General features: G+C 40.7%; 1 protein-coding gene across 6 annotated transcripts; it reads right to left on the reverse strand.

Moving 5' to 3' along the window:
• Positions 1 to 1,893: 1,893 nt before the first annotated feature.
• Positions 1,894 to 10,858, reverse strand: LOC114922074 (uncharacterized). Of its 6 annotated transcripts, none has more exons than XM_065960655.1 (6): positions 10,183 to 10,858; positions 6,043 to 6,239; positions 5,557 to 5,637; positions 5,013 to 5,201; positions 3,750 to 4,000; positions 1,894 to 2,266 (listed from the first exon to the last, which is right to left on the reverse strand). In XM_065960655.1, the coding sequence occupies exons 5-6, from the start codon at positions 3,981 to 3,983 to the stop codon at positions 2,033 to 2,035; spliced, it is 468 nt and encodes a 155-aa protein (XP_065816727.1). In that variant the 5' UTR covers positions 3,984 to 4,000; positions 5,013 to 5,201; positions 5,557 to 5,637; positions 6,043 to 6,239; positions 10,183 to 10,858; the 3' UTR covers positions 1,894 to 2,032. The 6 variants fall into 6 exon arrangements, 3 of the variants coding, with proteins under 3 accessions (XP_065816727.1, XP_065816728.1, XP_065816729.1); XM_065960656.1 differs by having other exon boundaries at positions 5,553 to 5,637; XR_010667162.1 differs by lacking the exon at positions 1,894 to 2,266 and having other exon boundaries at positions 3,698 to 4,000; positions 10,183 to 10,333; positions 10,416 to 10,838.
• Between the last annotated feature and the right edge of the window lie 1,407 nt (positions 10,859 to 12,265).

Genomic DNA, 12,265 nt, shown 5'->3' on the forward strand with positions numbered 1-12,265 from the left:
CACGATATGTTTGTGTGTAAAAATATGTCCTGCTGTTGTTGCTGTTGCTCTGTGTCTTCAGGGTGAAACCTGTAAAAACTGTTTCTCCAGCATCATGTTCTGATGTGGTTTGTGGCTCTGAAGACTTACAGTCTACTTCTCACCTCTCTCGCTCGTACTGCAAACTATAGCTCTGGAAGAAACGTAGAAAAATGCAAACTGCAGTGAGTGCAGGCAGGCGTCATGGATGAGGATGTATTTTACACACGCTGCTTGCCCTTTATACATCCTGGTGTAGGCATCGGCAATAATACCCTCAAAAACAAATAAATAAAATAAAATAACAGAATAACTGTAACCTCCACCATAACTCATTATTTATTAAAACTGCAATATAATAATAATGAATAATGATAACAAAGTGCAATATTGAAACAAACAGTGCAATAATCTTGATAATGTGTGTATATATTCCATCTGACTCTTATTGATATCTTACTGACATTCCTATTCTATTTGATTAATATTTTTATTACTATATTTCTACTGCTATATTGTAGATTTTGGAACAACTGTAAAGATCGAATTTCCCTCTGAGATTAATAAAGTATTTCTGATTCTGAAAAAGGCGTTCACCTGTTCAGTCTCAATAATGTAGCCGAGAAGAATCACTGGATTTAATTACAACATTAAAAAATGTAACATATTTATTTAGGTCACTGTGGATAACACTTGCTCGACATACTGAGGTCTGCTTGTTGCACATATTGATGATTGAAGCGGTCTTATTTCTGCTGAGTCAGCTTGTCATACTTTTTTTTTTTACATATAGCACCTAAAGTGGCCAGTAGGTTGCAGTATTATCTTGATTTTACATTAGGTGTCACAGGCATGCACTAGAGAAACAATGTAAGGCCATAGTCAAAACTATTTCACTTCTTCAGTTTTCTTCTTATTTTCAGGATATTTATTTGTTTTGCTGAGATTCAAAGTATCCACCTGTTTAGTTCTTTCTAAGTTGATGAGGCTTCAGAAACCAGTGCATCACTTAAAATACTCTGCAAACGTCCCAACAGCCAAATTAACCAATCAGCAACGAGCAACACGGTCTCAGGAAAAGGGAGAGGATGCAGGAGAAGGCTTTAGGGGGCAGAGGGAGAGATGAGTGAGAGAGGGAAACCAAAAGATGAATGCAAAGATGTCATGGGTGAGGTTAGAGGGAGGGGGAGGGGGAGGGGGAGGGGGGAGAGGTAAGGAGAGGGAGAGGGGGGAACATATTAGATCATATTTTTTAGCCGAGGAAGTTAGAGCATTCCTTTTTTCTTGAACATTTGGATATCCCATCATAATAATGATTATGTATGAGATCCTCACAGGTATCTTCAATCCAGGTCAGGTAGTAATGTGTGCTGTGGGAAGAGCAGCATCTCTGTAAACTCCTGCCTGCAGTACCCTCATTTTACACGCTAGTTACATATTTCTCCTCTAATAGTTCTCACCATCATTTCAGAATCCTTTCATCTTTATTGATATTAACAAATCAGCAAACCGCAACAGCATCGGGGAAATTCAGTAAATCATCTCTGAAGGAAATAATAATGAGTCTCTCAGGATGCATTATAGTTGGAAGACATTTTTTTTTATTTGCACACCTTTTTATTCAAATATTGGTATTTCATACGACCACTTTAAAGTCCACTTCACTTTGCTGTTTCAAAGAAAGTCTGATTTTCTCTGGTCTTTAATAAAACAGGAACATCATCGTGTGTTGGATTCAAAAATATGAAGCTCAAAATATAATCTAACCAGCCTAAAATCATTTCATCCAGAAAAGTCATATTTTACATTAAAGAGCAAATCTATAAACATGCAGGTTTTTCCAGAACACATTCACAAAGTCCTGAGAGTATGCAGGTGTGTGTGTGTGTGTGTGTGTGTGTGTGTGTGTGTGTGTGTGTGTGTGTGTGTGTGTGTGTGTGTTTACAACGACTGAACTCCCATTTAAAAAAAAAGAACAGATATGTTTCATGTCAGCACGGTGTTAATCGCCCGCTCAGCAGCAGTTATTTGACTCCTTCGTCTGTTTGTCTCCTCCCAGCCACAGGGGGGCGCTGTTGATCTTGGCGCTCTGGGATCTGGCCTCTTTGGCGTCCCCCTGCATCCCCCCTCCCTCGCTGGCCACACGTTTGTGTATCTCAGAAGCCATGGTGAGGAAAGCCTTCTCCACGTTGTCGGCGCTCTTAGCACTCGTCTCCAGGAAGGGGATCTTCAGGGACGAGGCCAGGTCCTGGAGGGGGACACACCCAGAGGTGGACATGCTAATTAGCATGCTAACTTGTAGCATACTGGCTGCTTATTTACTGTTATTAGACCTTAAGATACATGACCATAGTCTATAGCTCATATGTCATTAATGAAGAGTTTTCCCCTCAGTAACTTCCTAATTACTGCTTATTGATGATAAGTTAAAGGCTTTATATGTGATTTTTGATCCAGCAGATGTCGCCCTTGAGCACCAGCATGAAACCAAAACAACTCGCGCTGCATTGTTGTGTTAGCATGCTAATGCTAGCGATCTTTATGATGCTGGTATCTTCACACTGCATGTAAATTGACCTGAAATGAGCGTGATCTAGAAACACAGTTAAGCAGTGAGTACAGTATGTTATTCTTCTTTTCTCTAGTCCCTCAATTAAACAACTTTTATACACGAGGGGAGGAGTCAGCCGGCCGTCCCGGCGATGTAAACAAAGTGAAGATAGGACTCTGAAAACTCTGAAAACATCACAGACAGTGGGACTCGGGTGTTACACCCATTGTAGACAGTCATGACTCACAGAGTTATTTTCAGAGGAGATACTTGATTTCTACATTTAAGTGTGAAAAATCACAGATAAAGACTTTAATGAGCGTGGTGAGGAATTGTTCTGTAGTATTTGGAGGTGAAAACAGGATAGGTACAGTTATGATTTCAGGCATAGGAAGAACAACAGGATGTTATTTTAATCGTTATCTTTAATGCACCATTAGGCCGATTTATGGCAAGTAGTTTTAAGTTCAACTACCCGTGTGTAGAAAAATAATAGTATCTGATTTAAAGGGGTCATATTATGCCTTTTTATGGGTTCATATATTTATGTGACTGCTAGAGTACGTTCAAATGTCTTCTGTACATTTTTTTTATAAATTTACATTAGTACTGTACGTTGTATATTGCAACCACTCACCTTTTTCTGCATTGTAAATCGTGCCCTTGATGTGATTAAAAATTCAATGAACAATTGTAAGTATCAATGACATCATAGACTGACTTACTTTGAATACAGAAGCCCAGGTGATAATCACATGTTTCTTGGATCAATATCTCGTGCAATAATGTTTCCTCCTCTGTCATTATTTCCCTCTTATTGAACATTATTTCATTTGAATCAGTATCTTCTTCTTTCATCAGGAGAATGAATCCGCTGCCTGTTCCTTTTACCAAAAACATCCAGGACTGTTTAAACACACTTACACTTCAAAACATCCACAACATCTTCAGAGGAGAACATCACGGAGAACTGCAGAAGAGTATGTTCATTATAAATAATGATTTACATCTTCAATCAAATTCATTCTAATCAAACAGTTTCACTGTTTCAGAAGAATAAAAGTAAAGAAGTGAGAAAATCATTTGTTGAAAGTTCTTTATTCTCAGCTAAGGTTAAAAAAACATTTAAATGTGTAGAACTATACGTAACATATTAACGTCCAGCTATATTGTCTCATACAGGGTGTGCAGACACTTGGCAGGGGTTGGAGTGGTGATCCTGTCGTGTGTCGTCCTGAGGATTCGTCCTGAGTTTCCTGACCCGACTGGACAGTATGTTGGCTTCGGCCCGCCCCTTGACTACACCTGGACACGTGTCGAGCCACCCCTCCTTCTTTTGAGAGACAGGAATTTTCTGCAGCTCCTCCATGAATGGTTCTGGTTCCTGAAACATCTCCTCCAACACCAGTGCCATCAAGTCCCCAACATATCCTGGAAAAAAGTAATTCAAGAACAAAAATCTATTTCATAATGTTTGGTTATTGCTCATTTTTCACACTCATCTGTTATTTGGAAACTTTTACAAAGACTTTGAAGGTATATTTAAATAGGTATTTATAAAAGGTATTTCAAAATTGTTTGTGATTTTGGCTTTAAAAAAAAAAAAATACTACTACATAAAACTACTGTATGTTGTGTCTTGTTTTTTGGGGGATTTAAGAAATGCCACCTTATCGACCGGCTGTCCTGTAAAGGTTTTATCTTCATCACGTTCAGCATTTCAGTATCAGAATCAGAATCTGGGTTTATTGCAAAGTACATTTACACATAGAAGGAATTTGACTTGGTGTATTGGTGCTAAACAATTAACAAGGAAATAAAGCAGAACTAGAAACAACTTAAATAATACAGTATAAGAAGATATTACATATTAAGTTTATTGTATTTGCATTTAATTTGTAATTCATTTTGTGTGTGCGCCCTCCATAGGCAGAGTGGCGCATCTATAAGTGGGAGTGCAGAGCGCACCTTGGAGGAAGACGGGTCACGGCGCATACCGTCATTGACCGCAGGCTCAGCAGTCGAGTTTAATTATCGGAATTACATTTAGGTCATTGGAGACACTACACATACTTTTTGGTTTACTTTGATTTGCAATAAAACTATCAGCAACTTTAAGAATCAACTCTCACTGGATTTATTTTCGGATCAAGTCTGCGCGTTTGATGGACTGTTTCCGTTTCTTCCAAAGTGTTAAAAACAAGAAAATATTGGAGAGGTTACAGGACAAACCTGATTTTTGAGTTTTTGCTACTTCAGCGCTCAAAAGACTTCATCACCACAGAGGTCGGGGCGACAGGTCTTTGCGTTGTAATGCATCACAGAAAGCAACAAGCTACAATATAAAAAGCTAAAATCCACAATTAAACAATGAAATCAAATTTTTCTGATATTTTAGCTCAGATTTCAGCAGTTGGACAATTTTTTAGGTGTGTGTGCGTACCTTTGCTTGTCCCTTAGTGTACCCCAGACCCACTGTGTGTGGACTGATGACCCCGTTTGGAGGTAGGTATGTCTGTGTGGCCTCTGAGACTTGTGGGGAGTCTGTCTGCCACCCAACCTCATCATGGAACCTTGGTACACTCGTTGGGATACTGGAGCTTGTTGTCTGTGTAATCTGCTGTGATGTACTCTGAAAAAAAGAGACAGAAAAAAAGCAAATTTAGCTTTAAAATCTAACATGATTCAGAAATGCACACATCTTTACGTTTCTCGTGTTATTGTATTTATAAATATATTATTTATGGGTTAACCTGCTCTTCTGCAGTCTGTGCTATGATTAAACAACACCACCTGAGCACTGGTCGAGCTCTTTAAATAAATTATCAATACTTGGCTTACTACATCGATAAAAAATCACCACGTAACAAAGTAGTTTTACGCAGGTGGATAAGAGCCGGTAAGTTAGCAGAGTTTTACAAAGCTCAGAGGCTGTAACAGATGCCCCTAACCATGGGTATATAGGATTTATGACAAGTCCGACCTGCCTGATAGTGAGGCTGGTGTGGTGGCTCTCCTTCATGTTGATATACTCCTGAACGACCTGTTCTTCATGTTCAATGTCTCACCTACAAACAGAAAAAAAAATGTACACTTTAAGTTTTAAACGATAAGATGCTCAGTATAATTACTCAATGAGGCATTAGTCAAAATGAAATTAAAATGTAACTTATTCTGATCATTTGTATTTTCTCAGCAAGGTAATAAGGTAAGAGGGTGTAAAACTCAAAAATTATGAAAAGGGAAACTACAGCAACATACAGAAACACTTTTTGTGCAGCCTTAAAATGCCATAAATCTATGTGCACCTCATTTTCATAGCAACAGTTTTGAATTGCACTCTGTCAGTTTGAGATTGCCTCTTGGAAAAAGAAAAAGGAAATCTAGGAAAGTGTAATGCAGTTGGTCTTCATGGAGATTTGAGGCATTGTTTGACTTTTTGATTGCTTCTATTGTAAAATGGATGTGAATACCTGAGAGACTGTGGTGTGTTGTTCGTCATCTTGAAGGCCACATGATGACACCATTTCTTTAGCAGAGATACTGCTGGTTTGTTTGGGTCGGTGTAGCAGGCTTCTCGGATGTTTGATGCAGTCACTCTTCCTGCCTTCAGGTCAAACCACGAGGCACATTTTGATTGGAGCCTTTTCTCCCTTTCTATGGTAGAGCACTGGAATCGGATGAGATTAAACAACATGTTTTCTATGTAAATGTTTTAAATAGTGATGAGAACTGTCGAGAACTGTTCTGTTCTGCACTAGACCTATCTTCCTAACTTGTGTCTGGGACATTATTGACATGCATGGCGTAACATTTTCTGACCGATGTATATAAGATGTACCTGTTCTTCTGATACACTCAACCCTCTAAAGACCCCTTCACTCATTGCCTGCAGTTCCTCCTGTGAGAGTGGCCTGTTGTGGGGCTTGTAAATCTTGGTTAGGGATGTAGGAATATTCAGTTGTGCTGCCTGAGGTATGAACATCTGTGCATGGCCAGGTACAACAGACATAATAGAGCTTTTGATTGGTTTCTGTTCAGTCTCTGTTGGTAACATATTGTAGAATGATGTGCATTCATCTGGGGGGAGGTCAACACACCTATCATTACATCTCTTTCTCTGAGCCTTTGTGAAAGATATCTGGCTCCCTTCTGCATACCATACTCTTCTTATGGCTGCCAAACTAGGCTCGTTCCATACACAAGCCTCATCGGTGCATGCAGTGCCATTCAGTTTGTTCACAGCTGCCAACAAAGAGTCGAGTAAAGCACCTATGTGTGAACAGACCAGACTGTCAGCGGTGGTTCATTTAGGCTGTAGGAATGGTTTACCTGACATTAGAAAACGTTTTTGATTAATGTATTTCATTTATTGAAATACTGTCATTCATTTGACTGTCATTCATGCCCGAAAACACTGCCTAAAAGTGACAACTGACACCGATCCTGACCCTACCGTTAGCTAACGATAACTAGTTAAAAAAAAGTTTTGCGGATGCAGTAAAAGGATTGCAAGTGCCCAAAACTCTGAGTTTATCTTCATATCTCTGTTTTTCTGCGGTTGTCAGGTGATCTAAATGAGCGTCGTCCTGTAAATATGGAAAATTTACGAGCCTGTGCTGGAGATCCACATAGTTTCCTATGGGAGCCGCCATTACTCCGCTCCTGTTGCCCTCCAGGCCTCCGCGCGGGTCACGTGACTGAAAGCTACGAAAAGCGTGCGTGGGTGGGCGTGTGTGTGTGAGAGAAGCCTTCGTCTATGTGTGAGGTAACAGTGTGTGTGTGTGTGTGTGTGTGTGTGTGTGTGTGTGTGTGTGTGTGTGTGTGTGTGTGTGTGTGTGTGTGTGTGTGTGAGAGAAGCCTTCGTCTATGTGTGAGGTAACAGTGTGTGTGTGTGTGTGTGTGTGTGTGTGTGTGTGTGTGTGTGTGTGTGTGTGTGTGTGTGTGTGTGTGTGAGAGAAGCCTTCGTCTATGTGTGAGGTAACAGAGTGTGTGTGTGTGTGTGTGTGTGTGTGTGTGTGTGTGTGTGTGTGTGTGTGAGAGCATTTCACTTGAAAACGGAAGGCGTTTTGGTGGAACCGGAAGGCAGCGAAATCAACTTTTTTCTCTTTTTTAGACTATGGCTACAATATGGCATATTTACATGTGTATGTTCATTAATGTGAACTGTCTCTATTTATTTTTTAAATAATCAAATAAAAAAAAAAGCGAGAAAACTAAGCAACATTATTCAGCTTTTCTGAATAAATAAATAATAATAAAATAAACCATTTCAATAATAATGGGTCAAAACTGTGGGCAAAGTAAGACAAAACAAGGCTTGTCACAGTATCATAATTTCAAACGTTGGTATGATACTAGTAAAACTCAAACAATATCAATACCCATTTAATACTATCACTTGAGCAGTAAGTAAGTAAACTCCTGCACACTGTCTTGGAACTGAAAAATCTGACTGAAGTGCTGACGTTTTGATCCTTTTAATCAACATAGATTGTATTATTTCAAAACATGTGGAATCAACAAGTATTAAAGTATTGAAAATCTTAAACAAAACAGACTTTATATGTCCACATCAAAAAAAGAATTTGTCTGGGTGTCCCAGTGTCCCAGTTCCAGTTTAGAACAATGTTTTTTGTACCTTGAGACAGCAAAAAAGATTTTGTAACAATGCGGTCGGGCCATCTGCACAGCCCCAACAGCGCCGACCACAAGAAGCATGAATCAGCCTATATTTCTGTGTCCATAGGCAAACAGTGAGAGCAACAACACCACCAGTCTGCCCCAGCTCGAACCGGTCCGGGCTCCTCGTCCTCACCGCTGCCAACAGACAGGTCTGCTGCTGCAGCCAAGACAGAAGACCTGACTGTGGGCGGCAGCCGCCTCGTCATTTATGAAAACTCAACCAATTATCCATAGTTAGGCGTGTAGCTGACCTGATTGACAGGTAGGCGTGATGCAACGATTTGTCAAGAGGCTTAAAACCCGCCTCAGCTCCAGCACTCAGTCTGTCGTTAGGTTGACTGAAAGTTAGGGTGAGACAGGATTTCCAACATGGCGGCTGCTGATGAGCCCCCAGAGCCCCCTGCAGGAACAGACGGGTGACGTCACTCAGGCTTCGTCCAGTAATATTTACAGTCTATGGTGTATATGCTTAATGCTATGCAGGTTGTTAAACAATCCAAATCAGTATGTCAGGCCTTCAGCAAGTTAGTGTTGTTAAGGCTGTACTGATGTGCACAGGCTAGTGGTGCAGCAAATCAAAGCTTGGGAAATTAGTTGAAATGTTATGATAATCCTTTTATCATGTACAATAACAATACAGTATGTTGAGGGTAAAGTTATTGACACTTACGTTGTCAATATCTATTATTTGTTTAACTTCTTCATAACTGTTTGTCTATTTATATGTTAAAGACTGAGAGCAATGTAAACCACAGTCAATTGCCATATATGTGTACACATACTTGGCCAACAAAACATATTCTGATACCCTCCAAAAGATAGCTTTGCTTCCATTCCCCAGGTCAATCACAGATCTCGAGCTAGCTAGCTAGCTTGCAGGTTCACTAATTTCTTTACACGCTGGAACAGAAGTACTGGTTGAAGCAGAAAGGTCATGTGCTGGATGCTGGGTAGTGGTGGGCTTCAAAGAAGATTAACGTTTTTACAGTGGAAGTACTGTGAGTAGTGCGTACCTATAAAATCACCGTATGAGTGAGCGAAGTACTTAATTTTTTTAATTTGGTTTATTTATTTTTTAATTATTTTATAAAACGTAGTAAACATTTATTTTAAAGATACAAAATGACTCTCCTCCAGAGTAAACTGTTACAAATGACATTTGGCCTTGTTCTAGCCCCGTCACATTCCATTACAAGCTGAAATGAGATGGTAAACGTGAGAGATTTCTGCCAGTCATTGTTCTGATTTATGGCTCATAATATTGTTTCACAATGATAAAGTATGGGCATATTATACATTTCCTGTATCCTTAGAGGCTTGTAAGTATTCCAGTTTATGTGTTTTGTGTCCCTGATGTTCTTAGATGTCACAGGGCTAAATGAGAAAGTTTGGGGGAAAATGTGTGTTTTTTATAATTTCAAGAGCCACAGTTACCTCAATGTATGACACAAAGATTCACAATTGGTCTTGAATGAAAGCAGAAAATGTCCCCTTTAAAATGATACCAAACACAATAGTATTAAACATTGACAAATGTCCTGAACATGGGCCTAAACCAGGATATGCACCAGCGTCTAAAATGCATGTAAATTGGGGGGGGGGGGGGTCTCTTCATGAGCCGATTACTGTGACTCAGCTGCCACTCAGGAAGGTCTATCATATCAAAATATAATCTACAGACATGGACATTTTCAAAAATCATCTCTAACTTTTGCCACCTTGAGTGGTACCGACAAGTGAAATGTTGGGCTCTGGCCCATGGACTATTACTCTCCCTAAAGCCCCCTAAAGCCCAATTAACGTGACTCCGTTAAAGTAACAGGGACGTAAGAGCTCGTGCCATCCATGTAAATGTGCCGTTTCACTCGAGCACAGTCCCCAGAGGGAAATCCAATGCAAAGAAAAAGTAACGTTGGGAGGCAAAATACCTTTAAATCCGCGAGAAATCTGCGCGCAGCTCCGGTCTGTGCTTCCAAAAACCCAACGAAACTACACCCACCACCAACACGGAGGGTGTCCTTGAGTGCAAATAACCTTCTCACTTATTCAAGCATCCGTGTGGGTCTCTGCACGGCTGGTCTGTTAACAAAAAAACATGCAGTTATTCCTCCAGGTGATTCTTTTTTTTTTACCAGATAAGACAATTTCCATCCAAACGTACTCCGGTTATGTGCGCAGTTTCCTCCCGTCAGCAAGAAGGGCTGGAAGCTGAAATCCCGGTCCGGTAGCAGGGGTCCGGGCGGTGTCCAGCTCCGATCACCAACAAATCACACCACAGACAACCCTACTGTAATAATCCAGCGAGGATCTCCGGAATCATTTTTCTTGGAGAAATGCAGTTTGGAGTTTAATGAACAAATTCTGAGGCGCTGACTGAAAGCTCGTCTTTCAACCAGTCAGCATCTCCGTTATCATCTCCGAGCGGGGGCGGGCAGACCTGCAGCAGGCTGAGCACCAAAGTCGCCTATTTTTAGAGGGAAGACAAAATCTCCCCACGGTTGGAGACTGTGGTAATCCTCCGTCCAGGCTCCGACACGTCACAGTGTCAAATTCCCTCTCCGATGTCCGCTTAATTCCTCTTCCTCCTCCTCCTCCTCCTCCTCCTCCTCCTCCGCAGCCCTCTCGATCTGCTCTCTCGATGGAAGCCCCTGAATAACCGGGGAAGTTTTTTAACTCCAGCTGCAGATTAAAAAAAGACACACCCATACAGTCTGTATGGCCGTACAGACAGACAGACAGACAGATAGACAGACAGATAGATAGACAGACAGACGTAGGCCTACTCGCTGTTGACATTATCTAAGTAACATTTCAGGGCGGCTGTGGCTCAGTTGGTAGAGTTGTCGAGGGTTCGATCCCCAGCTTCTGCAGCAACATGCCCGATGTTTATTGTTTATTTCGATCCCCATTTGCCTCTACCTAAGTAGCGACTACTCTTCCTGAGGTCCACTCATACAAACATGAATTTAAAATCCACACAAATTAAATTATATATTTATAAAAAAAGAAAAGATGGAACAGAAAAAATAGAAAAAATAGAAATAAATGACAGCACAATACCAGGCAAAGTACAAATCAAGAACACCAAGATGAACCTGTTGCATGTTCAAAAAGGTAATCTCTGTGTCTCTGTGTCCTTGGGGGAGACACTTAACCTTGAATTGCTCCAGCTGCGTAGGTGTGTAGGTGTGACCTGCGGTGTAAAAGTGCTTTGAGTATTCAGAAGACTAGATGCTCAAGTCCATTTACCATTTACTCCCATGCACGATGTGTTACAGGCTACAACAGTTCAACTTAGCATTAATGCTAATTACATGCTAGCTAAATATGCCTAATATTAACAAATAATAGGCGGTACACAGACGTTTTTTTGGCATTGACATCACAGATACATTGGACGAATCAGATGCATTGTTTAAGTGTTTAAGCAAGCATGCTAGTTCTCAACACCTGTCCACACAGGTGCAACATCCCCAGCTACGACAACAGCGTAAGTGACTGTCAGCGGATACATTACACCAAAAGACGAGAGCGCATTAAACCACCAAATGTCTCACTGTTTACGAGGGGAAACTGAAGTCCACAGAGCAAAGAATGAAATACTTACTGTTACTAATGCAGTGTGGACAGCGAGCATGTAAGCATACAAAAGTGCGCTCAGCGATATGACAGCTGCTGCTAGGACACGGTGTAATGTCGCATCAAACTCGCACATTATAGAAATAATAGTTTGATATTTGTTAACTTCTAAGAAAGTGACAACAGCCCTCTTAGCACACGGTGTTCTGATGATAGCAGAGTAAAGACGACGAGCCGTGTGTCCAGATAGGCTCATAACTAAATAACGAGACTGTGAGTGGAGATTTACTCACTCAGTTCTGTGGAAGGAGAAGACTTCTGTGAGGTGATGGTGTTTGTCAAGCCGGAGTAGAAGCCACCGTCAACAGCTATGATAGTGGAAAAGATGTTTGAGGAAAGTGAAGATGAATTGTGCAGAACAGCTAAGTGTCT

Source organism: Labrus bergylta, chromosome 11, assembly GCF_963930695.1.
Source record: "Labrus bergylta chromosome 11, fLabBer1.1, whole genome shotgun sequence".
Lineage (NCBI taxonomy): Eukaryota > Metazoa > Chordata > Actinopteri > Labriformes > Labridae > Labrus > Labrus bergylta.